At 33.8% G+C, this 26,229-nt stretch overlaps 2 protein-coding genes across 3 annotated transcripts; one reads left to right on the plus strand and one right to left on the minus strand.

Annotated features, from left to right (window-relative positions):
* Window positions 1-314: 314 nt before the first annotated feature.
* Window positions 315-2,586, minus strand: LOC135130008 (cytochrome P450 4d1-like). Of its 2 annotated transcripts, XM_064057298.1 has the most exons (9): window positions 2,526-2,574; window positions 2,422-2,475; window positions 2,169-2,369; window positions 1,933-2,118; window positions 1,463-1,869; window positions 1,189-1,257; window positions 937-1,108; window positions 707-880; window positions 316-654 (listed from the first exon to the last, which is right to left on the minus strand). In XM_064057298.1, the coding sequence occupies exons 3-9, from the start codon at window positions 2,308-2,310 to the stop codon at window positions 494-496; spliced, it is 1,311 nt and encodes a 436-aa protein (XP_063913368.1). In that variant the 5' UTR covers window positions 2,311-2,369; window positions 2,422-2,475; window positions 2,526-2,574; the 3' UTR covers window positions 316-493. The 2 variants fall into 2 exon arrangements, with proteins under 2 accessions (XP_063913367.1, XP_063913368.1); XM_064057297.1 differs by having other exon boundaries at window positions 315-654; window positions 2,422-2,586.
* A 5,874-nt stretch (window positions 2,587-8,460) lies between these two features.
* On the plus strand, window positions 8,461-10,121 carry LOC135129962 (uncharacterized). Its single transcript, XM_064057233.1, has 2 exons — window positions 8,461-9,976; window positions 10,057-10,121. Exons 1-2 carry the CDS (start codon window positions 8,461-8,463, stop codon window positions 10,119-10,121), a joined length of 1,581 nt encoding a protein of 526 aa, XP_063913303.1.
* The last annotated feature ends 16,108 nt before the right edge of the window (window positions 10,122-26,229 follow it).

Genomic DNA, 26,229 nt, shown 5'->3' on the forward strand with positions numbered 1-26,229 from the left:
CCGTTTGCGCCCGTATTTTGCGGTCCCTCCGATGTAGCCTTAAGTGTTTAATCATTTAAAGAACAGTTGTTTTATTCTCCACTTCATTTCTTCTTCTAGTTTTCATACAATTGTTTATAAAATTTAGCTTTATATTATTGTAAAATTTATGAATATTCAGAGAGATGGTTTGTCTTAGTTTAAAATAATTTTTTATTAAACTTCACGTCGACAAAAGGTTGACAAAAGCAATTTGCAATGTTATCAAAGGAAATTAAAGCTTTTTTGTTAGAATCTTACTTCAGAAATGGGACAAAATTGGAAAACGGCGATTTTGATTCATTTTTATGTATTTTAAAAGTAGGTGTCATAATTCTAATTTTAAAATGTCAATTTGACATTTAGTAAAAAAATTTAAATTACAACAAACCGCTTATCGTGCACGGTCAACTTTGACTAATTTCATTTTCGATCTTGCGGTATAACAATTATAAAAATGTATGATACACTAAAATTACTGCCTTAAACACAGACTAATTTTAATTCCATTTGTAGACTTTAAAACTGCCTCCGCTGCTAACTGTGGCCGACATTCTGGCGATGCTGGTTGCAATTCAAAATGCCGAAGAATTTTTGAAATTGTACTTTTCATTTCCAGCATTGCAAATTTTTGTCCTACAAAGTTATAAATATAGAATTTAAAAAAATTTGTTGCGAAGGTACAAACCAATACAGTTTCTTGGACCTGCACTGAAAGGAATGTAGGAATAAGGATGCTTGCCATCAATTTCTTCAAATCTGCTTGGATTAAACTTCTCTGGATCCTTAAAGTGTGTTGGATCTCTGTGAATCCCATAAGCAAAAATTATAATTGGAACTCCTTTTGGTATGGAAATACCATCTAAAATTTATTTTAAAATTTATATATAAATTATACACCAACGTCGATTTTTGTACTGATCTCAACTTCTTCATCTGTTTCTCTGCTATAGAAAGGTACCGATGGGTACAATCTCAAAGTTTCTTTAATAACCATTTCCAAATATTTCATACTTTGCAAAGCTGCATACGACATATGAGGACTTTTATTTTCACCGAATAATGTTAATTGTTCTTCATATGCTTTTTTCTAAAATAATTTATAATTTAAATGCTGTTGCGTGCTGTACCCACATAAATAATCCGCTTACACTATATTTGGGTACGTACCTGTGCATCAGCATTATTTGCCAAACAATACAATGCAAAGCTAATTGCAGACGCTGTAGTATCATGACCCTAAAATCAGAAACATATTTTATAATGATGATGGTGAGTATTTAACAGTACATAGTTAAATGTATGAAATAGTAAATTTATTATTTCAAAATACCTATAGTTATCTACTCGTTGGTTATATTCTAATATCTTAATTAACATTACTTTACTGTATTTTACGCCTGTCAAGTAAGCAGCTGGTATTAGGAAGTCAGTAAACACCTACCTCAAACATAAATGTATCAACTTCCTCTCGTATTTCTTCTTGTGTCAAAGGTCTTCCATCTACTGTAGCTTCCAAAAGTAAGTCTAAAAACGCCTTTTTATTTTTATATGTAGAAATCTCATAATCACCAACACCATTGACGACATGTTCATTTACCGGAGCACTAGTTTTTTTCTTGTTAAGTAATTCTTCGCGTCTTCTTGTTATGACATTATTAGTATGAGTGTGTAATATATTTAAAGACTTTTTTTGAATGTAATAATTTTGTGTAAGTGGAAATGTAATATCTGTCAATTGCAATATATTAAATAAGCGTTCAATTATAATTTTGCACATAGCTTTCACACTTCTAACATATTCTGAATTATCATCAAACTGTGCATTTATTGACGTCCCCATTGCACTTTCTTAAAAAAGATCAGAGTATTTAATTCAGTTCTGAAGCCGCCACATGATGTAAATTTACTCACCACAAATGATATCTAATGTACACAATGTTACAAACGGGTAAATATCAACACCCCTTTCTCCTATTTTTTTACGTAATTTTTTAATCAATTTATTTCCATTTGATTCGAAAACATCGATAAATTGCTCTAAAATTTGAAAATGAAAAGCTGGTGTCAAGACTCTTCGACGTTTTTTCCATTTGGGACCTACATTAATCTCAAAGTAAACAAGTCTACAAATTCAGAAAGCTGTTTACCGTCACTTGTAAGCAAACCAGTTCCAAGCCAGTGCCTTAGGTTATTATATTCATAAGATTTGTTTAGAATTTTCGTGCTACTCAAAACTGCTTCCAAAAATTTGTAGTCAGAAACCACTATTACTTTACGTATTGGTCCCATGCAAATTTTGAACAGTCCTCCATATTCTCGTACAAATTTTAATGTCACATCTAATAGGTCTTTAACAAACATTAATAGCCATAGCAAAAATTTTTGCCAGGTAAATATTACCTGTTGTGGACGAAACTTCAAAAACATTACCAAAGAAAGGAACGGGAGGTGGTCCTGCGATTTTTTTAAAATACTCTCTATTTTTGTTTAGTAGCACAACAAACCATATAATAGAACAAATCACTATGAGTGAAACTAATAATGCCGCAAAGAAAACCATTATGTGTAAAGTGCACTACAATTTAATTTGATTTTTAAACATTAGACGCTTTATATAAAAATATATTGTCAAAATTATCTTAAACAATGACGATTATAATAAACTCTATGTCAAGGTCCGTAATATAAGCATGTGTTATCAACAAAATTAAAAATAATATTAATATCTAAACATTAGTGTTAACGTAACTGCAGATTGTACGTGACTCGTCAAAATAGCCCCGATAAAATAGCCTCGTCAAAAAGGCCCCGACAAAATAGCTCATCGACTGTATAGCTCCCGACAAAATTGCTCCGTGACAAAATAGCTCCCAACAAAACAGACCCGTCAAATTAGCCCGGTATGAAATTTTTGTAGATAGAAAAAGAAATTATTATTAATTTTTATTTCACAAAGTACAACTGCCGACTATTCACCGTTTTTAGAAAAATATAGAACATTATTTAGTAAATAAGTAATTCTTACAAAAAGATAATTTATAATTCAAATGGTATACCTAATATTATAAAACATAAGCAACGAATGCTACTTAGAGCTGTCAAATCAAGATTTTATTGAATAAATAATTATCACTTGGAAAACTTGCAAACAAAAAAAAGATATTAGTTATATAATATAGTTTTTTTTTATTTAAAGAATATTGGATAAAATATTGTAGAACACACTGAAAAAACAAGCCAACAATACAATGTAATTTTATTATAAATGTAGATAACCATATAATAACAATTACAAAGTTAAGTGTAACCCAATATTTTATAGATAATCAAGGGACACGTTGTATGTTTGCACCAACTGCTTAAGCCTACGCCTTAGCTGTACATATTTTGCTTTAGAGTCTTGTGGTCTTCGATTTACTTTTTTAAAACGCTCGATATCTATTTCCACTTTATCTTGTTCTTTCAAAAAATACATGACGAACTTAAATAGTGAAGGATCGAATCGATTGTTGAATAGCTCGGTGCCAAACTTCCACAGAATTATTTGTTCGAGGAAGATCCTGGATGACGCGTTGATGTACATTTCACACATCTATGGCGAACTTAGATGTACTACGCCTGTTTCTTCTAAACCGTCCAATAAAATTATCTTCCCAATAATCAATAATATCTTCGCACCGAAGATGTTGCATAATTCTTCGAATATTGTAATGACATCAGTCTAAGGTACAAAACTTAAAGCTAGCATTTTTACATTACGACATTTTTTATCGCTTTGTGCAGCTAAGTTAAACTCTTGCACTTTTCTCCATAAACACTATGCAAGACGAAATAAACAGCCCAACACGTTTGTTGACGGAAATACAATGGATACTGCATTTTGACAAGCCTTCTCATAGTCACACATCACACTAAAGGATTTAAATCCGGTGCAATTTTTAACAGTCTTTTAAGCACTCTAGTAGACGAACCAGTGACTGCTTTGCTTTAAAGATGGAACATTTTCATTGGTAGCAAACATGAACATTCGTGTCTTGTCATCGCAGCCAGAATCCCAAAGTAGAAAATCCTCGTTTCGCGATATTTTAGTTACACTATCCGGAATTCTTCTACAGTTCTTGGATTACTAAATGTAATTGCATGTGAATCTTTCCTGCTCAGTTCAGTCATACCTTCAGAAGCTTCACACGATGGAAGATTGCCGCATCCAACATCATTCCGGCAGTAGAATTTACAATTATTTGTTTTGGTTTTTCTACTATTTCTTTCACTTTTTACTTCATATGAGAAATGTTTTTTTTTTAATTTCGCCTTGTTCCGGACTTAATGAGTGATTGTGTTCCGTAACAATGTCAATTAAATCACCAAGTTCCTTAATACTTCCTCTGCAATTCCTTAGAACACATCTCCAGGAAGTACTCGAATCGCCATTGACTTTTGCTTTTCTGTACTGATACCCATCGAAAAGTACTAATATGCCACCTTTTTGGGATACGATTTTCTCCATTTCAAGTTTGAAATTAAGATGGATGAAGAACACCACAAATTTCTTGGATACTACAAAGTCACGATTTGAACTAGTGAACGACACGACTAACACTGAACGGGTGCTGACAAATATTTTTAAATACTAGTCTTTTATAACTATTTTGGTGAAGTAGCTACTTACTTAAATGATTTAGAAATCTGCATAAACAGGTCAGCTCTTCTTCGAATCTCAGGTCATTTTAAAATCAACTTTTATAATATGAAATTTTCAAAATTTGGATTATAATTTAAAAACATTTCAAATAAAGAATAAAACGATAATTAATTACTTGGAACTTATTATCGAAGCAGTTGAATTTACGTTCATCGTGGTACTTTTGCACGTCCCGCGGTCTTTTATTTTCATGTTGCTGCATTGTATTAAAGATGCGTCAAATGTGCGCACAAACTATTTAAATTCAATATCATAAATGCGTACATTACGCAGTTTAACTCCAAGAATGATCTGAATGTGAAAACAACCCTAATCCATGTGGTTTTTACAGTTAGTAAAATTATCAAGGTTCGGTTTCTTTCACCCCCGTTCATAGATTACTTTAAACAAATTTTTTTTTATTTTTTTTTATAAACGGAGAGTAGTTCAAGCAGTGCCATTGATAAAAAATATAAAATTGATTGGTTTTCTACAATTTCAACTTCATTTCATGTTTCAAACAGGAAGTGTGTAAGTATTTCAAATTCTGTAAGATTATACGACATCAGTAAAACTAGTAATAAAGTAATTAAGAGTAACGCATTTTTGGAGCCATCTCTAGAGTGCATGAAAAGAGTAACAGATAATTCTTTTCATTTGAATCAACTGATCTGGGACCGGGTTTGCAGCACGTGACAGGGGCCGATAATATTTACAACTGTGGATTTGCCCACATACTTTCGGTTTAAAATTACTACCTGCCTAATCATGTTTTTCGATAAGAATCTATTTTCATTAGAAAATACATAGTTTCGGCCTTTCATGTTGCAATACATGACTGTATTTTCTCCACGACCAGAAAGTATAAATAAAAAACAATTAAATCCGAGCAGAACAAGTTATTTATTTAAACAATGTAGCAGAGCTTCCAAAGCGCTCCGCTAGTACCCTCTCGAGGGCGCTGTCCTCGGCAGCATGCTCACCTCCACTGGAACGCACCCCGCCTGAGCTGCGTCACTACGCAGGTACTCCCACGCAACTCAACTCTGCCTATAAAAAGGCCAGCGTGGCCACTTTTCAGGCAGATGGAACTCCACCATCTCCACCTTAAGGGCTGCACTGTCTCGGTCCCCTTCTGGTGATCACCAGGGCTGCACTGTTTTACGGTCCCCTGCGCTACTTCGAGATCATCACCAGGGCTGCACTGTTTTACGGTCCCCTGCGCCGCTTCGAGATCATCACCAGGGCTGTACTGTTTTACGCCCCCCTGCGCCTCTTCGAGATCATCACCAGGGCTGCACTGTTTTACGGTCTCCTGCGCCGCTTCGACGTCGTCATCTCCAGGGTCACACTGTCCAGGTCCCCTATGCCGCATCGCTGACGTCGTCATCTCCAGGGTCGCACTGTCCAGGTCCCCTGTGTCACATACACCGCCGCCGTCATCCCCTACGACGCTCCGAGTCCCAGGAGCCGCCACCATCCTCGACGAGATTGCCGCCCCTTCGAGAACCGATACCCATACTTTTTAATTTGTATTACTCTTATTATCCATAAACCGCTGAGCTACCACAACAATTATATTACACTGAATTAATATTAATATTTATAGTGTTTGAGCAATTAGTAAAATTAAAAATTGGTGCAATGAAAATATTGTCCGTAATATTTTTCAAAACAGATTGGTTTGTAGACTTAACAGATTCAACAGTAGTGAAGCAGGAAGAATTGGAAATTGAGGGAAAATCTACTGACGAATTAGACCCAGTAATTGAAGAAACTAATTGATTTGCTACATTTAGTCGATTTTGCAAAGAATTTTCAATGCAGCCTTGAGAAGGTTTCCAGCTTGCATGCCTTTTTAATGCTGTAATCCGCACCTGACTTTACCAACGTAGTCGCTGAGGCACGGCGGAAAAAGTGACCTGTTTATTCTTGTGGATTTTCTAAATTCAGAAATGTGGCAATTTATTTAGGCATATTCCCCAGTTTGTTAATTCCAATTACTTGTCGTGTACATTTTTTTTTTTTTTGGAAATTAATAAAAAAATTATCAAAAGGAACATCACAAGGTCTCAGAGCCCAATATTCCTTTACAATATTATAAAAATCTCCTGTGATTTTAAACTCTTTTGGTTCTCTATTTTTTGTATTAGGAATTACAATTAGTAGTCCGATCCCAAATCTTTAATGTTGTAAAGCTCATTCTTGAGACATGCACCCAAAATACCAATGACAAGAACGACCCAAAAAAAACATTTTATTAAAATTGCTATTTAAATTATAATTTTTATTACCTTAATAATAATAATAATAATAGGACTTTATTAAATAAAAGGCGAAGTCTAGCCATAGGCTATATTCCACTTAACCTTAGATTTACAGGGTAATATAACTAACTAAACAATTTGTACATAAAAACGAAATAAAAATCTAGACAGGAGTCAGCTAGGTAATGATCAAATTAAACAATTTAAACTAATTAAATCTAAATTAATAATCCATAATTAGAACTAAATTTCTACAAATAATAATAATAATAACAAAAAGCTAGCAAAAAGCAATAGAACCACAATCATAAATCTAAGTCTAAGCATTAACCAAGTACATTTTAATTTTTTTCCTAAAACATTAAAATGTACTTGGTTAATACTTAGATTTAGATTTATTTGTAGCTAAATACATATATCTCATTCGGTGCATTTTTTAAGAATTGGTTGATATTTTCTTCTGTAAAAATCTTCGATTTCTTAGCTACATGTTTTTGTGTGGACTCGGAAAATCTTAATACTTTTCTACAGGAAAAATTTAATGACTTGGTAGGTAGTTTAAAAGATACTTTTGCTGTTCTAAAAACGGATCTTTTAAATGACTTTACGAAACGTTCTGTTGGAAATGCTGATGCCAGTGCTCCAGTTAAATATGCTGATATTATAAAGAATAAAAGTAAGCCAGCAGTAATTATTGAACCGAAAAATGTTGAACAAAATTCTCAGCAAACTAAATCGCATATTGCTTCCACTATTAAACCATCAGAATCAGGTATTCATATTTCGCAGGTAAAAACTGTCAAACGTGGTGGAATTTTAGTTGGGTGTTCATCGACTGAAGATAACTCGCGGTTTAAGAAAATTGCTCAGGAGAAATTGGCAGATTCATACATAATTAAGGAAGTTAAAGGTATTTATCCAAGGGTTAAGATTGTTGGTATTACTGAAAAATACTCTTCGGAGGATTTAGAGGAAATTCTCGATCATGTTATTAGAATTAATTCAGATATATTTGATCCAAATTCGGTCTGTAAAGTTCTTAAATTTTGGCCCACTAAGAAGAAACCTGATGTTTATCAGGCAATTTTACAAGTGGACAAAATATCTTATGATCGTTTAATTTCTTCTGGTGGTCTATTTGTAGGCTATGATTATTGTTATACATTCGATGCTGTTGAACTTAATCGGTGCTTTAATTGCAACAGTTTAGGTCATTCTTCTTACGTTTGCACTCAGAAAATTTGTTGTCCTAGATGTTCTGGAGATCATAATGTGAAAAACTGTACTGCTGCTAACTTAAAGTGCATTAACTGTGTCAAATCGGCGGAGAAAGATAAAACAACCTTAGATACTGGTCATGCAGCGTGGGATACTAGGTGTCCTACATACTTAAAAGCCTTAGAAAAACTGAAACGAGATTTGCTTATGACATAGCAATTAGAGTCTAACAATATTAATAATTTATACATATATTATCAAAATGTTTGTAGCATGAGATCTAAGGTAAATGATATATATGCTGGTGTTACTAGTGCTGAGTTTGACGTAATTTGTATAACTGAGACTTGGCTTGACCCGTCCATTAATAATTGTGAGTGTTTTCCGGCCAATTATAATGTTTTTCGTGCTGACAGGGATTTTCAGAGGACTGGGCGTAAGAGAGGCGGGGGAGTACTTCTGGCTGTTAATAATATATTTAAGGTTAAAAGTCTGGATTTGTCTGAATTTGATAAGTATTGTTTAATAGATATCGTTGGTTGCAAGTTAAGTAATCAAGGTGATCATGTTTACATTTTTGTGGTCTATGTTCCCCCAGCTATTCCTATAGAAGATTTTGAGTCATTTTTTGAAACATTTGGTAATTTTTCTCTGGAGTATACGAACGTAGTTTTAATTGGGGATTTTAATGCAGTTAGTTTTTGCAGTAATGCCATAGATAGGAAATCCAATGGACTTCTTCAAATGTCTGCGTTATTGAACTTGACGCAATTTAATAGTGTACCTAATAGTGACGAACATTTTCTTGATTTAATTTTTACTAGCTTAGGGGAGTGTGCTGTAGCACATGATACTTGTCCTCTGGTGGCGGAAGATAGATATCATCCTGCACTAAATATTAATATTGGTCTGAAACATCAATCTTATGTTAATTTTCCAATAAGTTCGGAGTCAAAAATTTACAATTTTAAGAGAGCGAATTTTTCCTTATTGTATATTGATATGTTAAATCTTAATTGGAATTCACTATATCAGATTAGGGAAGCTAATGATGCATGCGGATATTTCTACGAGCAGTTGTATTCCATATTAGATAGACATGTTCCGTTGGTGAAGAGTAAAAAATATAAGTATCCAAATTGGTATTCTGAAGAACTTAGAGGAATGCTCAAACTAAAACGAAAATTATTTAGGAAGTACAAACGCAGTCATTGTGACAGTTGGTATCATGAATTTTCTTCTGTTCGTAGAACGGTTAAAACTCTCATTTGCAGAGACTTCAAAGATTATATCAACAGAGTGCAAAGTTCTCTTCTGTCAGATCCAAAATTTTTTTGGTCCTTTGTAAAGGAGAAGAAAGGTCGTACGTCTATACCTAACAAAGTGTACTTAGATGATTGCTGTTATGATCAACCGAAGGATATTGTTGATGCGTTTGCGAAACTATTTTGTTCTTCATTTAATTCGACTGCTGATGACCTAGCACCTCTTGGCATGAATTACATTAACAAAATTAAGAATCTATGTTTTAGTATTCAAATTACTGAGGATAATGTTCATCAAGCGATTAATAAGCTGAAAAATAGCTCTGTTTCTGGAGTTGATCAGATACCCTCTTTTTTTATAAAGGACTGTTCAACTACACTCTTGAAACCATTGTGTTATCTGTTCAATCTCTGTGTTAAAAATGCCAGCTTTCCTGATATATGGAAGGATGCCAGAGTAACTCCAGTTTTCAAATCTGGTGATTTTGCGGATGTTCGAAACTATCGTCCTGTGTCCATTTTATGTAATTTTTCCAAGGTTTTTGAAAATATATTGCATAAACAAATGTATTTTAACATCAAAGATATCATTTCTACATATCAGCATGGTTTTACTGCTGGAAGATCAACACTAACCAACCTAACGTGCATGTCTCAGGCTATTGCTGACACACTTGATGAAAAAAAACAACTTGATGTAATATACACAGATATTTCAAAAGCTTTCGATAAAATTAATCATAGGATTCTGTTAGGAAAATTATCAGCTCTAGGCTTCTCAGATTTGATGGTTAAATTTTTTTCGTCTTATTTATCTGGGCGTAGAAATTTTGTGCTATATAATGGTTTTAAATCGGACTGTTACACGGCTACATCTGGAGTTCCACAAGGCTCTACCTTAGGGCCTTTGTTCTTTCTGATCTACATTAACGATGTTGTTGATGTGATTGAGAATTCCAAAATACTTATTTTCGCTGATGATGTAAAATTATATCTTAAAATTAATTGTGTTGAAGATTGTCAGTTGTTGCAGAATGATATTGACAAAATACAATCCTGGTGTTCGTTAAATGGTTTACCCTTAAATAAGGAAAAATGTAAAGTGGTTACGTACAGCTTATGTTATCAACCCTTTCGATATGATTACGGTATTGATGGCATGATTATGCAAAGAATGTTGACTGTAAAGGACCTAGGAGTCTGTTATGATTCGCAATTTTCCTTTCGTGAGCAAATAAATAACATAACAAGTAAAGCAGGTAAGATGCTCGGGTTTATTATTAGGAATTGTAAAGAATTCAGTAATATTTCTATTTTAAAAACTCTGTATTATTCGCTGGTTAGAACTAGATTGGAGTATTGTTCGTTGGCATGGTTTCCTTACTATAACTACCAAATAACAGTGCTTGAAAATGTTCAGCGTAGGTTTTTAAAATATTTGTTTTATAAGGATGAGAGAAGATGGCCAGTGAGGAACTGTTCGAACGGATATTTACTTGAAAGATTCCAGTTTAAATCACTGTATTGTAGACGTATTGGTAGCGCACTTGTTTTTCTATACAAAATTTTAAATAATATTATTGATTGTAGTGATCTACTCAGCAAACTATTTTTCTTTGTACCCAGAATAAATAGCCGATATGCTACAACGCTATATTGTAATACACCGAGGACCAACATCGGAAGAAAAGCTCCATTGTATATTATCTGCACATACCTGAATCGAATCGATAGAGATGCAGCTTGTGATATATTTTTTTGTACATTAAGGAAACTGTTACAAACTGTGAATGAAATTTATGTTTAGTTGCATTCAATTTGATTAATTTTATTATTAAGTACTTACGAATATGGTGTTAGTTAGTTATCTAGTTAAATGTTAATTATATTTTAAGTTTGGGAATTATTTGTCCTGTAAATGGAACTATTGCTCTGTTGGACAAATAAAGTATTATTATTATTATTATTATTATTATTATTACATAGTTATCACAAGAGCGTTTTAAGAAAGATTTTAATTTTTTGTACCTTGAAAGATCGATATCGTGTTTCACAATTATCGCTGCATTAGTATTGAATATATTTCCAGAGAGTGGATGATTTCCATTTTTTTGACAAACCACCAAAAAATGTAATTAAAACATTTTCGCAAAAGGAATCAGTTTTCTTTTCTTGTTGCCAGTTTCTAAAGAGTGCATCATACTTTTTTTATTCATTTCTCCATTTTTGTGACAGAAGGTTCTGGATTATATTATTTACATAATTTATAATTTCAGGTGGAATATTATCAAATTCCACGTCTGATTCACTCGATTGTTCACTCATTTTTAACAATTAAATTAAAATTTGCTCTCGAAACAAGTAGGACGCCGCACTTAATCTGACAGTGACCGTTTTGAAATTCATGGCAATCTACGTACCTATGTATTTCGTTGAACATAATTATAGAACGAATATTCTGTCACTGAATAATTGTAGAATGAAAATACTAAGAAGCAAGTGTTTCAGAATAAATATTCTACTTCAACAGTGAGAATTTTTATTTTCTATTATTAAAAATGATTTTGGAATTATTGAATTCACTAATGGTTGTGGAGAAAAGGATTACCTAACAAACTAAAATTTCCATTGAAGAAACAAACGGTTTTAAGAAAATCAATCCAATACCGTGGTAAACTGAACTATTTTGCAAACCCGCACCTGAACGACCACTCAGTGGCGTAACAATCAAACTGCGGGCCTGTGTTCCACAACACTGTGGGGCCCCTAATGAACAGCGAAATAAAAATATTTAAAAATACGAGTATAATGAGTAAAGAATGAGTAGATTACAATTTGCGCTAACGTTTTATTAAAATCATTCTACCTGAAACATTGAATTAAAAAAATAAAATACAATAATTACCTGAAGACATATAATTAAAATATATACAATATTAGAAACTAGCCGACCCGGCAAACGTTGTTTTGGCATTTCTAATGAATATTTTGGTACATAGTTAAATAAAAAATTAAATTAAAATAAATACATACATAAAAATTTATCGTACGACAATGATTATATTCAACAGCCATCTTGCAACCTGCAACCCTATTGCGCATCTGTGGACGAAAGCAAAGATACTCATATCGTTATTAAAAAATGGGGGTTGGTGGTAGAAGGGTCAAAATTTAGGGTTATATGTATTTTTTGACGCCAAATCTTAAAAAAAATAAAAATAAAAAATGTTGTCTAAAAAATAAAAAAAGTTTGGTGGGTCACCCTTATCACTTAGGGGTTTAAAAAATAGTTTACTAGACCTACCGAATATACACAAAAAATTTCATAAAAATCGGTCAAGGCGTTTCGGAGGAGATTGGTTACAAACACTGTGACACCAGAATTTTATATTAGATTATTTTAGAAAAAAATTGATTACCATAAAAAAGGTTATACTGAGTCGACCTTAAAAGATTGACGTATGCTGTCGCGGACTTTTTTTTAGAACTTTTAGAAGGGAACAATTCCATCATACATGATTTTTATGTAACTTTAACCGTTTAATAAGCAGCGTAAGCAACGGAAGCTGTCAAAGGACGAATAATTTTCCCGTTTTTCCGATATTTTTCATTGCTGCTCCGCTCCTATTAATCATAGGGTGATGTTATATAGCCTATAACCTTCCTCGATAAACGGACTTTCCAACACAAAAAGATTTTTTGAATTCAAACCAGTAGTTTCTGAGATTGGCGCGTTCAACCAAACAAACTCTTCAACTTTATAATATAAGTAAGTATAGAAGTATAGAAGTATAGATAAAATGCCCATTTTTTTTAATTTCAAAATTGTTTTCTTCTTGCTTTTCAATGGGCACAAGTTGATACAAAATTTGACACATCTAAGCTTCTAGCAATTTGATTTCCATTTGAGAGATTTAATGAAGGTAATCTGCATTGGCTCATTGTTTCTTAAAAAATGTTTAGTCATTTTTAATTTCGAAAAAGATCTTTCCGCTGAAACCACCGAAAGAGGTATTATAAGAAAAGTGAAACATGCTGTGATAATTTCAGTGACACTAGTACAGGTAGGTCATTCTGTAATAATTTCCCAGTCCAGTTTTTTTTCTACTTAAAAAATGAGTTTTAACATACGTCAGATATATTTTATTATTCCAAAAAAGCACCACAAGTACAAAATTAAAATAGTTTTGAAAATACGAAAATTTTCATAAAACACAACTGAAACTGATTTTTTTTTCACGTTTTATTACAGCATGAAGTTTCACTGTAGAACTGAGGACAAAATTTAAGTATTTTGTTGTCTTGCATCATAAATTAGTCATACTTTTGTCGGATAAAGATTGGTAATTTACTACACGGGGTGTTAGATTTGCTACAATGGGATTGCGATACTGCGACAGGTTTATTACAAACAGATGCTGCTGCATTTTCGACCGCCGGTGCCGGTCGCTAAAACCCGAGTTTATTGAGTCTATGATATTGAGATGCCGCCCTTTGCAGCAAAAAATTCGTAAATAGCAATCGACCATCGATCCTGGGATTACCGCACATTTTCGAATTTTTTATTTCAGGATGTAATTTGGGCAATAATATAAAAAAAATCTAATAAAAAAATGTTCGTGTGACCGGACCGGGCCCCTTGAAGCAGCGGGCCCGTGTTCCGCCGAACACGTGGAACACCGGTAGTTACGCCACTGAATTTCGGAATTACTAGAAAGAATGTATAAAATGTAATTAACTCGTATTTAATTAAAATGAAGTTTCAGTTCTTAACTGTTAATTATAGAAAAAGTACTAGTTCTAAAAAAGTAGCTTTTCATGAAGAATAAAGTATGTTATTGTCTTGAAACATCAACAGCTACTTCCAGTAATGCATTTCGTAATCAAGCAGAAGTATATAACACGCAAATTAATTTGTATGACTTTTAAAAATATTTATTCCTAAGGTCAAATCGTGAGTTATACAGATTATAAAATTGAATCTCTCAACTTGTTGTGTTATACATGACACCACTATTAAAAAAATTCCATTGTTATTTGTTATTATATAAATACAATTGTGATTAAAATAAAACTTTTAAACCAAATTGAAAAAAAATCTAATCGTGAAACAAATTGCAAAACAATAATGTACATGAAATAAATAAAAAAAATAATCTTTATTGCCTTACAGATTCAATCCAATTACAGAACAATTTGCATTTAAATAAATAGACAAAATAAATATAATATCATACACTAAATAATAATGCGAAATACACTGAGACTTCATATCTTATAATAAATACCGCTACATAGATCGATTTAAGTGCGCAACTAATTTCACGGAGTAATGATGTGTTTATATCACATAGGTGCGCTATAGAATTGAAATGAAAAGCCATACTAAACATGGGAGATTTAACAAGTAAGTATATTTGTATGTAGATATTTAATCGAGGAATCAAGATATTAAAGAGGGATAATAAGTGTCGCCGTAAAGTTTGCCTTCTCAAAATTGTATACCTTATCCTTCACATTTAGGTACTGGAAAATTACGAGGCTTAGGGACTTTCAAATTCATATCAATATTTAAAGACGGATGGTGGAAATCTTCAGAGACTAATGGATATGTACAGCATTACAGGGGGCATTAGATATATATAACTAAATCTAATATATGATTATTTAAATTAGATATAAGATTACACTGTTTGAGGCCATTATAGGATAAGAAATTATTGATTAGTTCAGATTTTGAGTCCCTTATACTTAAATTATTCCAATTTGAAACATTTTTTATTTCACCCATTTTTAAGATTTTTTTTGTCGATAATATAAAGATCTAGAAGTTCAAAGAAATATTCGAAATCAGATATGAAAAGATTTGGCGGTATATAAACCATTATTATATAGGGTACCGCATCCAAGTCTGGACATAAGGAATTAACATGGCAAATTGATTTTTATTTTATAATATCTCCGCAAATCACTTTAAAGCTATTATGTGTGATGCCTTTGTGGACGTCGAAGAGGGCTATCGGCCAGTATTTTTTTCAAATCGTTGTATCGCGCACATTCACTGTAAAAAGATTTTAAAAATCGTATTTTAAAATTCGCGCCCGACTCGATTTGTCGCGAAATGTTCACAATTAGAAACATCATTGTCATTAGACAGCCAAGTTTCGGGCAAACCGATACAATCAAACTCACAAAGAGTAGCAGCAGGATAAAAACTGTGAACTTTAGTTCTCAAACCGCGTACATTTTGATAGTATTTCGGAAGTAAAATTGTGAGGAAAAAGATCATGTTGAACAGGAATCGACTGATATATGCCAATGCCATACACATCATGTTTTAGTTTATCAACAGTGTATTGGTAAACGTGACACTTATTATTGTCCGTTGCTGCATGTTCAACACTTATGTCTTCTTGATTGGTTTTTGACTTCAAATTTACGCATTTCACACAACAAAATTTATTAGCATTGCAGTCTTTAACACGATGCTCTTTACTACATCGAGGACATGAGATTTTGCTCTTGAAGGACTTTGATGAATGGTTGTAGCCGTTGCAGTTAAAACAAGGTGGAGCTTCAAGAGCACAGAAGATTGAACAGGGATCTAATCCAGTAAGGCAATGACCAAAACGTAAAGTTTGTTTCTAAGAAGAAAGATAAAGTTCAGTTACCTAATGCTTACCTTTTTGTTTTAGTCGGATAGATTTTCAAAAGCTTACATTCGGAAGTTTCGTTAAAAATGAACTCGTTTTGATTTCTAAGATAAGTTAGTAGATGATAATAATTCATAATAATTAAACATTTGTAAAGTTAACTCCAGGGGCTGTTTTCATATTGGGCTTTTCCACCGTGACGTTATTTGTTGACCCCACGATAACTGAAGAATCCATTATTTTCGTAGCAATGTTTCAACATATCCTTCTGCCACGCTATCCGATCTCCAGCCTCCAACCTCCATAACGCTTGAGAGTATGCATATCGGTCTCCGCATCTACCAATAATGATGCCGAGGATCTACGAAAACAATGGCCAATATAATTCTGTGGTTCAGATAATTCTTATGCAGGAGCGATCTTCTTTGCAATTTCTCCAACTGCATTTATTCCTAACGGTTGCTGGTTACCTTCCCTGTAGTTTCTTACGAATCTATCATGCTTGGTCTGAGTGGGACCCAAATCCTTATATTTTCAAAATAAATCCAAGCAACTTATTCCTTGAATTTTTCCTCTTGTTATAGCAGATTCCCGCATAATTTCAGGTTTTGAATTCGATAAGGTGTTCCTGATAAATTCTCCTTCGTCTCTAACGTCTCGTGTTGGCAAATTTGTGGTTTCGCGTCTACAAGCACCAAAAACTCAGACTATCAAAACAACCGGACACTATAATAAATTTGATTTTTTTTTATCGATATTTAATTAATCTAATTTACCTTCATAAATAAGAAATCCTAATCATTAATTTCCTTAAGATATTGATTTATCTCTTCTTTGGCAAAATTAAGGATTTTCTAGGTCGGTAACCGTCTGATTTCTGCTTCAAGAAAGCCACAAACTGATGATATTTACTAGTATCAATATTCTTCTTAATCCACACCAACGCAACGCCCGCAACATGGAATATCGGCACCATAAGGAGAATAGTTTTAACTTCTGTGCTTGTTCAGAAAAACAGGCAAGGACCACCTTTTCAGAAACGTCATCAATTTTCTTACCTATCACCCCTTTTTCAAAATATTTGTACGCTCGTAACGCTCTTTACATTTAACAGGGACTAACGTATCGATAGCAGATTAAGCAGCCACTTTAATATCAGAAGGCAAATTATCCTCTCTATCTCCTAATAAAATAAATATCTATTAGTTTTATATTCTTTACAATATCTATTCTCATTTTAGAACGCAAATTATACGCTAACGAGAGAAAGTCTACCTGATAGATTGCTATCACAGTCCAAGTCCCTCTCACAGTATTTCGGCTCTAGATTATTTAATTAAAGGTTATATAGATATTTTTCCTATATTCATTAAGAAACTATTTTTATGTAAACAAAACATGCTCGTCTCGAGACAACTTTTTGCGTATAATTGCCAAAACAGAATGTAGGTGTCCACGCCCTCTAGTGCTTACGTTAGAAAGAGTGGACGCGAATTAGAGAGGTATTTATTCAATGCGCGACAGTTGCTCGATAGAGGTCGCGTCAAGTCTATGAATGAAAACCAATGTCGGAAGCTTGGATAGGTACATAACATAATACAATCAATTCCATACGGGAAACGAACGGGTGGCTAAATCTTCTTGAAACTTATAACAATGTTGTCGAGAAACTGTTCACTTTTAGATAAGCTTAGTTAATGTTTCAAAACAAAATTTTAAAAAAAAGTTACACTTTGAGAGAGTTTGAATATAGTTACTTTGCCACAATTACAGTGTAATAAAAAATTGAAACTTGAGTGTGCCCTCTGAAAACTAACACTAGTGTAATCATTACACCACAGACTATATACAACAAACGACTTCTTTTAAATGTATGTACGTTTTCTCATTTCGTCTGAGTAAATAAACTCTGATACATACTCACAATTTCAAATCTGTTGGTTTCCCTGAAATTTTAACTCTAAAAAGTGAGTCTGTCAAAGTGTTTATGCATTTTAATTCTTATTTAATACTGGAAATTAAAAAACGAACTTACAACGAACGTTCAAAATGATAACAATTATTTAAAAATAAAATATTATATGTAATCGCACTTTAAACGTTTTATTAAACTTTATGTTAGTCGCTTATTTTCATATTGGTTTTCACTCAGCAAATTAATTAGCGACTGCTTACTGCTGCTGCTCTGAAAAACTATTAATAACTTTTTTTTATTTTCAGCCAACTATTTAAAAAAGAAATTTTAAATTTCAAACATCCTATTCAATATAACGATCAACTAAACTGAAGAACATTGAAAATAAATATTTAAAACATTTGATGGTTACACCCATGATTATATAGAAATAAATTATCACAATCTTACATTTTATGAATTAGAAATCTCGATTTCGTCTCGTTATTTGTAAATTAGCATACCCGAAGTGAAAACTTCTATGGATCACGTAATTAGTTGGAAGTAATATACGTTGTATAAAAATGTATGTTATATGAAGAATATAAATGTTATTGCGGTTGATATTACGTGGACACATCAGGAACAAGACTTTTATTATAAAATAAAATTATTAATTTTCATTCGTATACTTGTTAAGATGTACAACAATAATGTATTTAGGTCCATTATTGCACTGGTATTTTGCTACTTTACCCGCAAAGTACACAACGAACTTCATGCATAGCTGACTCCCTGACTCACTCGGGTCCGCAGCTCGAATTCACCCGAATGAGCGTTTCATCCCGAAACCTGACGGATCAGATTTATTCACTACCCACGGAAAAAGCCTATCGAAGTTTTCACTTCAAAAAGTGCGCGGTGCACCCAAGGAACTTTTTCTTTCTGTTTATTATAATTAATGAGACATCGAGGAACGCGCGCTTAGGGACTCAGCCTGTTTATGCGCTATTACACTAGACACTAAAACCACTGACTACGGTTTGGGGTGTATATTTTAAGTGAAAGAGTGATGGCATTTGTTTCTTTTTTTTTAACATTAAATGCTAAACAATAATTTCAGTATATAGAAATGAATTCTTCTGTAATTATCTGGTCGACTGTACGCTTGAATGTGTATAGTTGGAAAGCATCAGAGCATCAGATTTAATGTTATACCAACATTAACAGTTTAAATGGACTTTTCTGACTAGCAAAATGCGAAATGTGGGAGTTGCACACAGGTGACTGAAAACTTTTAGCGTGAGTGTCTAATTCCTGTCTAGCCTCTTCTGGAGGCAATTTTTATAAAAATATAAAAACAGTTATGTGAGTGATCGTGGCATTTATTTCAGCATTATGTTAGCAAGAATCAGCTTGATCCCACAAACGGGGACTGACACTAGTAAGTACGAGGTAAGCGCCAAATATTCTCGGCCTGACCAACAAAGAGACATCATGCAAAAAAGTTAAATATGTATATTTCAGCATAATCTCTGTTAACTTCAATACATTTAAAATTACGTTTAACTAACAACTCTATCGCTTTAAAAAAATAAATTTAATCTTTATCACTAAAATGATAAAAAAAAACGTTTTACCCACAAGCACTAGAGAACAGATATTAATCGTTCGAAGCTAAGTCAGTACTGGGTGAGTGATCAAGTTACTCGAAGTCACAGTCCCCCAAATTTTTGTATCAGACTTGATGACGTAAGTTCACTGTTGTTTGTTAATTGTTATATAGATTGCTGGCTTTTCTTTTGTCGTTAATTCTAAAATAAGTTGACATACTTACTTGCTTTAATAAATGTACCGCCCTACAAGATACTTTTGAAGATTCGTTTATTATAAGTGTCATTTATGCTAAGTGTCTTTTATCTCCATAAACCTTGGGCAAATTCTACATATGTATATTTATTACGTTACGTCATAGTTTTGCTTTCTTATAGGTCCCTAGCTTATTTTGCTAAGAATGTCATTGACTGATGCTGATTGTCAAGAAATAAATGAGGAAAAGTTTTTAATAACTTAGCAATTTATACATAAAACAACTTGTTACATATCGTTACACAACCTTTTTTATTAGATTTCATATTACTTACATGGTAGTTTATCTAAGGATATTGTGATGTCAAAATGCTAATTAAAGAAAGATTAGACTATTTCGTGGACTTGTTATGTAGTTAAGGTAATAAAAACCAAGTGTCTGTGTTGACAATAACCATGTCATCTGCAGGGAGCAGTCATACAATAACTGATATAATTTAATACACATGTAAATTGGTAACATAGACGATAAACAAAGTACAAACAAGAATGGATCCTTGTGATCTTTTCGATGAGTTTAGTTGTGGAATGAATATTGATCATGAATCGAAACCCTTCAGTAAGATTACTCTAGCTCCAGTTGTTAAAAATAATTTCTTAATAGCATGCCTACCAAAGTCTTCAGTTCGTTGTAAAAGGGGTGCAGAATTTGAAACTAGGTACTCCGCCACATTCCCACTTGGGGAATGCGAAAGTTAGGGAGATGCGTGGGTCGGCAAATACGTTTATCTCATAAAGAGCCTTTGGCCTGGTCGCTGGCCCAGTGGGGTATTAAAAGTCCGGTCCTTCTAATTGATCTGATCTGATTGGATTCAGTCTGTGAAGGTTGTGAGTTAGCCTTACCCGTATAGGAGTCGAAGAGACAGTGCAATCTTTTAGAATGCACATTTAGGACAGTTGACGCGAACATACAGCCCCCATGTCTAAAAGGTCAACAAAGCCGCCTCCATCCAGGCCACGTACCACGAGGTCCACTAAATCTCGAAATGATGCACTGGCCAGGTCGACCAGTACCCATTGAATTCAGGAGTGGGATGTCCTGCATCGTACGGTCTTCACGGACCAACTCTACTCACAAGGGGTACATAGAAATCTAAAAACGTCTAACCCGATGCAAAGCACTTGTATTCGGATGAAATTCTACCTGCGGGTCGAGGAGGTATTCAGGTAGTATGATGTCTAGAGCAAATTAAGTCAACAGTTTTGGGGTTGATATTCCAGAGAATTAGTTGCTCTTCTCGTATACTTCAAAAGGTACAGACTGGGGAGCGGGAGACAATGAATCTCTGGAACACTGAATCTAAGGCTCTAGCAAAAGTTTACTACTCGAGGTGGTGACCCCTCGACAGACAAAGCTTGGTAAATGGTATCTCGGCGCGGGTTCCAAACCGCACCGCACGAGTTGGTGTTGGACTTGAGCGAGTTGTGAAAAGTTTCTTGGGGACATCTTAAAGCCGAAAAACGAGAAAAGCGGGAGCTTCAACTTTCAGGTATATCGTGATGTATTTGGATACATTGACTTTTTGAATACACCAACTTGAAAAGGAGGTAGTCTCATTTAAAATCGAAAGTTATCTCTATTTTTGGTAGGACATACTTATACTCTGGCCTGGCTCCTTCGGCTCTGGGAAACTGGGGCTAGTAAGCGTTACCTCCGTAAGGGGGACGTGAGAAGGGTAATATGATCCTCCGGTACTGTTACCGGAAGGACATACTTTGTGGGACAAAGAAGCGAACACACAGCCTCTCTTGCTCAATGTTAACGCCTACCTTCGCATGTTACAGGCTGTTTAAAACTAACGGGAGCTCTGGCGGGGGCTCACCCAGGCCTTTAGTCTCGCATAGCTGAGTTGAGAATAGGGTACCGGGTACTTTGCCAATTGGTCCCGGCTGTTGACAGGCTCTGGGGCGGCAGAGGAGCTGAGGAAGCCAGCGGCACGTGTGGGTGGGGGGAATGTTCGCATCTGGACACGGCAGAAAAGTGAACGACGGGCCAAGGGGGAACGCGCCTCAGTAACCGCGGGTCGAGGAAGAGCCTCATGACCGGGCCCGAGCCAGATGTGGAGTAACTCGAGCTCCCACGACTGGTTCCCGAGTGCACGACGAATCTTAGTCTAGAAATTAGTAAGTGTTTAAGAATGAAGTCATTTACCAGAGGTTCTCATCCCCTTGTTCATTATTTTATAATCAATGATTCGAAACCACAATGTCGTTTTCGCCACATGGTCTACTGGTGCCGGCTTTCCGAGCACTATGAAGTTGCAAAGTTACCTGGAATCACCCTATAATTTGGAATAAACTGTCATCGCCATTTTCATAATTATGTCATCATGTTGGTTTCCTAATCCACTCAGTCAACATACACACCTTTGAATTCAGTTGACCACCGCGGTGGTCAATGCAACGGTGATTTAGCCAAGATATCTTTTTCGCGATCTTCGCCAATCTGCTATGTCAAGTGCCTAAGATGTCACCACCTGGAAATTCTTTAAGAATCCAGGTATAACATGGTATCTATCAGGCTAGGTTTATCCATCTCCGTTTATCAGCACTTTTACTATCAACACTTTTGTTCTACTCAACTTGAGTAAGATCCTGTCTAAGCAGCAAACCATAATCAGGGTGAGTCACTAAGCGCGCGTTCCTCGATGTCTCATTAATTATTAGCAATCGAAAAAAAAGTACAATACGGTTCTTTGAGGACTATACACTAAAATTATTTTTCAGTATACAGAGCGTGAGACGTAACATACAACTTTGTTTTTTGAATGAAACACCCTATTTTGATTGGGTTCCCCTTAGGCTTTACAACCACAGTTTATTTTTAAAATTAAGTTGCGACGTTGCCACATTATTTCAATCTTCTTGAAATTTCTTAGCATTGGAAAGGTTCACAAAAAAATCACAGTAGGGTTATTTTTAAAATTTGTGTTACAACATTTGTAGAGAGATAAAGAAAGGTACACGCTGTTGTGGTATAAATGACATTAAATTTTCATACATATACAAAGGGTTTATAAACATGTTTTAATTATTACAATTTTCAAATATCAGTATTTCAGTTTTTTCAAATAGAACACCCTACATTTTATTAGTGCATTAGAGTAATGGCAAAAAGGTCAACGGTAACAACCCTACTTGCTTCACGCAATATATTTCAGAGTACTTTATATTAACGCACGAGTAAATTGTACATTGATTTTCAAAAGGCAGTCATTACATATTGCTTCAAAAACTGCATAATTGAGGTTTTGAAGTCATTTTGAGGTCATAAAATTTTCATTGATGTATTTAATAAAATCATACCTAATCAATCGCCAACACTATGTTGTACACTATCGAAATTACGTATGATCAAGATAATTTTATCCAACACCTGGAGTACCCAGGGGTCTAAATTGGGTCCCCTGCTATTTTTCCTATTCATCAACGATGTAGTCAATTTAATTTCGTCTTGTAAATGAATCTTAAAATGTTCATCAAAATCAAAGATATAGAGAGTTTGAAAGCTCTCGAAAAATCCACAGAAATGTGTGCCTAAAGTTAATTAATGATTAAAATTCACTGACTTTGTCGTTCTAAAATTAAAAAGTTATCTAACAGTTGGCACTATGGCATCACTGGAAAACATTAAATACTCGAAAAGCGGAGGTGTTCGTGTCTTTTATCGTTTCAGTTCGATAACAGTGCTAATCAGAAATATTTTTCTCTTTAAAAAATTCAAAGTTTAATTTACGATTCGCTTATTGGTGTTACGTAACATTACAACTGTAGTGTTTACAGTTTCAAAATCTCAAAGTATTAAATTATCATTGTTGTTAAATTTATCATTTTTATAAGGTCATATTTTGCATAAATAAATAAAATCTCTTCTTTGCCTTATATTCCATGCATTATTTATGGTCACCCCAATTTATTTCTTAAAATTAATCGCTTCATTTAGATCAATTATATCAATTACGACCAATTATAGCCAGAACCGTTTAATAAAAACCATCATAAAATAAAAGAGAAACTTTGAACAATTTAACCCTCACGTCCAGCGAGCATAAGCAATAATCAGCAGTAAAAGATCTCAGTTTGTTAGGGTTTTATGGTTCAGTTAATATTCATATTTTTCATAAATTAGTCCAGACAAAAACAATGGGTTCTTTGTAAAAGGTTAAAAGATCGAACTCGGGTCAACTCTCGCTATAAATGCAAATACTGCAACGAGCATGATCATGCAATAATTATTTTTAAGAACTGCTCGTCCAATCATAAGGTCAAAAATATAAATTTCAACCAACAATAGGAACATTTTAGTTTCTTTACAGCCGAATATATGAAGTCGACAGTTGCAAGCAAACTGAAACGAGCTTTATTGCTCCATTACTCACTTTTTTTCACGATATTTCATACAATATAGTTTAAAATTAGTTGGATGACCCATTTTCAGCCCATGAAATGTGCTTCCTCATGACAATTGATGAGTCAACATTATTATCATAGCCTATTTGCTATTTGTATGCAATCTGCTACTGACCACATAGAGAGAATGTGCCAGAAGAAGTGGATCAAAATTAAACACAGTTTATGGTCGTCTTGTTTATTTTCAATTAAATGTAATAATGGATTTCAACATAAATTTTCTGTCATAATTTAAAAAAGAAATAATATTGCTGAAAATTTTATTTGTACAACTCACAGATAGAAGTGTGTCTATCCCGTTTTCTTTAACGCGGATGAAACAAAGTGTAAAATGTTTCGTTTTCCGTTAACTATTGAAGACTATATAAACAAGATATAATAAATGAGTGTTTTCAGAAAATATATGAATGTGTAGATAAAAATAAATAAATAATCAAGGAAACTAAGCATATGTAGTTATTAGGAAATCTTATTTATTACATTTAAAATTTATGAAACCCTTTTCATTCTGATCCTTTATAGAGTATTGCTATTTTATATATATATATATATACAGGGTGTTAATAAATGGGCTATGAAATTCATTTACTAGTGTGTCGCTTCATTTGACTTTTTGATAAATTAATTAATTACTTAGTTGACAAACTTTGAGTCAAATCTTAATGTTTATTTTTTAAATCATAAAGGACAAGCAATATGTAACGAATTTCGCCTACTTTTTACTTCACGAGCGTAAGCTAAGTTTTATTATAATTCCGTACTAATTTTGTTCTGTACGACAAAATGAACTGAAACTGATTTATAAATTACTGGTCTAATATTCTGTAAAATTTTACACTAATAAACCACAGGTGTAGACTCATGACATTTTGCATAATATGGGGGATAAACGGATAAATTTTGATTAACGATTATCATGTTTACGATAAACTTAAAACATTTGCAAGACTTCAGAACATTCAGTTTGGCAATTTCAAAGTTAAATTGTAAAATATTGTTATTTAGGAGTACTTTTATCAATTTTTTCTTTACAAAAATCTGGATCTCTAAGATAAAGACTCAACACGAATTCATAAATCACAGCTGCAGGAGTATGTTATTTAAAACACGTTAAGCGTCAAAGCAGACACCGGTGCCTGACCACTGCTTTCCATAGGGGGCCAGAGCGGTCACCAGTGTCTGTTTCCTATTTCCTACTCTAGGGCCACTCAGACAAATAATTAGGCATTATAGAGCGAATATGTGTCTGCCATGGCATGTGCACATTTGATCCCACAGTTAGATTGGTGGTTGCATATCTCAGATTAATTTTACAGAGTGTGTACGCTATATGTGTCTGCTGTGGCCTCCTTTTTTGTCTGAATTTTTTGATATGTTACTGGGCCACGGCGGACACATATATTTGCATAACAAGGAAACTAGGTGTCCGCCGTAAAAAAAAGTGTCCGCTATTGTGACCGCTGTGGCCTCTTCATAGCTTAGAATTGTGTCTGCTCTATCAGACTGCTCTGGCCCAGTCATGTAAAACATGCATAAAATATAATGCAGGGCCACAGCAGACACAGGTGTCTGTTTTAGTTTTTTTGAAAAATATGGTACAAAATTTTCGAATTTCAACAAATAACCTATGTAACTACATATAAAATTTTATGTAAAATACGTACCTGCCAATGGCCCTATGACGGTAACTGCATGATTTTGGCTTGGCGCTTAACGTGTTAATAAATCCTAAATAACATTTATTAATGTATATTTTGGAAATGGAGTCATCCTATTGTTAGTGGAGATGACTAGCCAAATTTGGGTTAGTGTTTTCCCATCTAGACGATATTCCTAATAAGTACTCTTATAAAACTTGACAATTGATACAGTAGTTCCGGAGATTGTCTGTCTCACAAAAATCGGGCCTGTCGGGAACAAGAGAATTTTATATTCATAAATTTTATTTTTT

The sequence above is a fragment of the Zophobas morio genome, unplaced genomic scaffold, assembly GCF_036711695.1.
Source record: "Zophobas morio isolate AGI-343-1 ecotype UQ-CSIRO unplaced genomic scaffold, CSIRO_AGI_Zmor_V1 ptg000017l, whole genome shotgun sequence".
NCBI lineage: Eukaryota > Metazoa > Arthropoda > Insecta > Coleoptera > Tenebrionidae > Zophobas > Zophobas morio.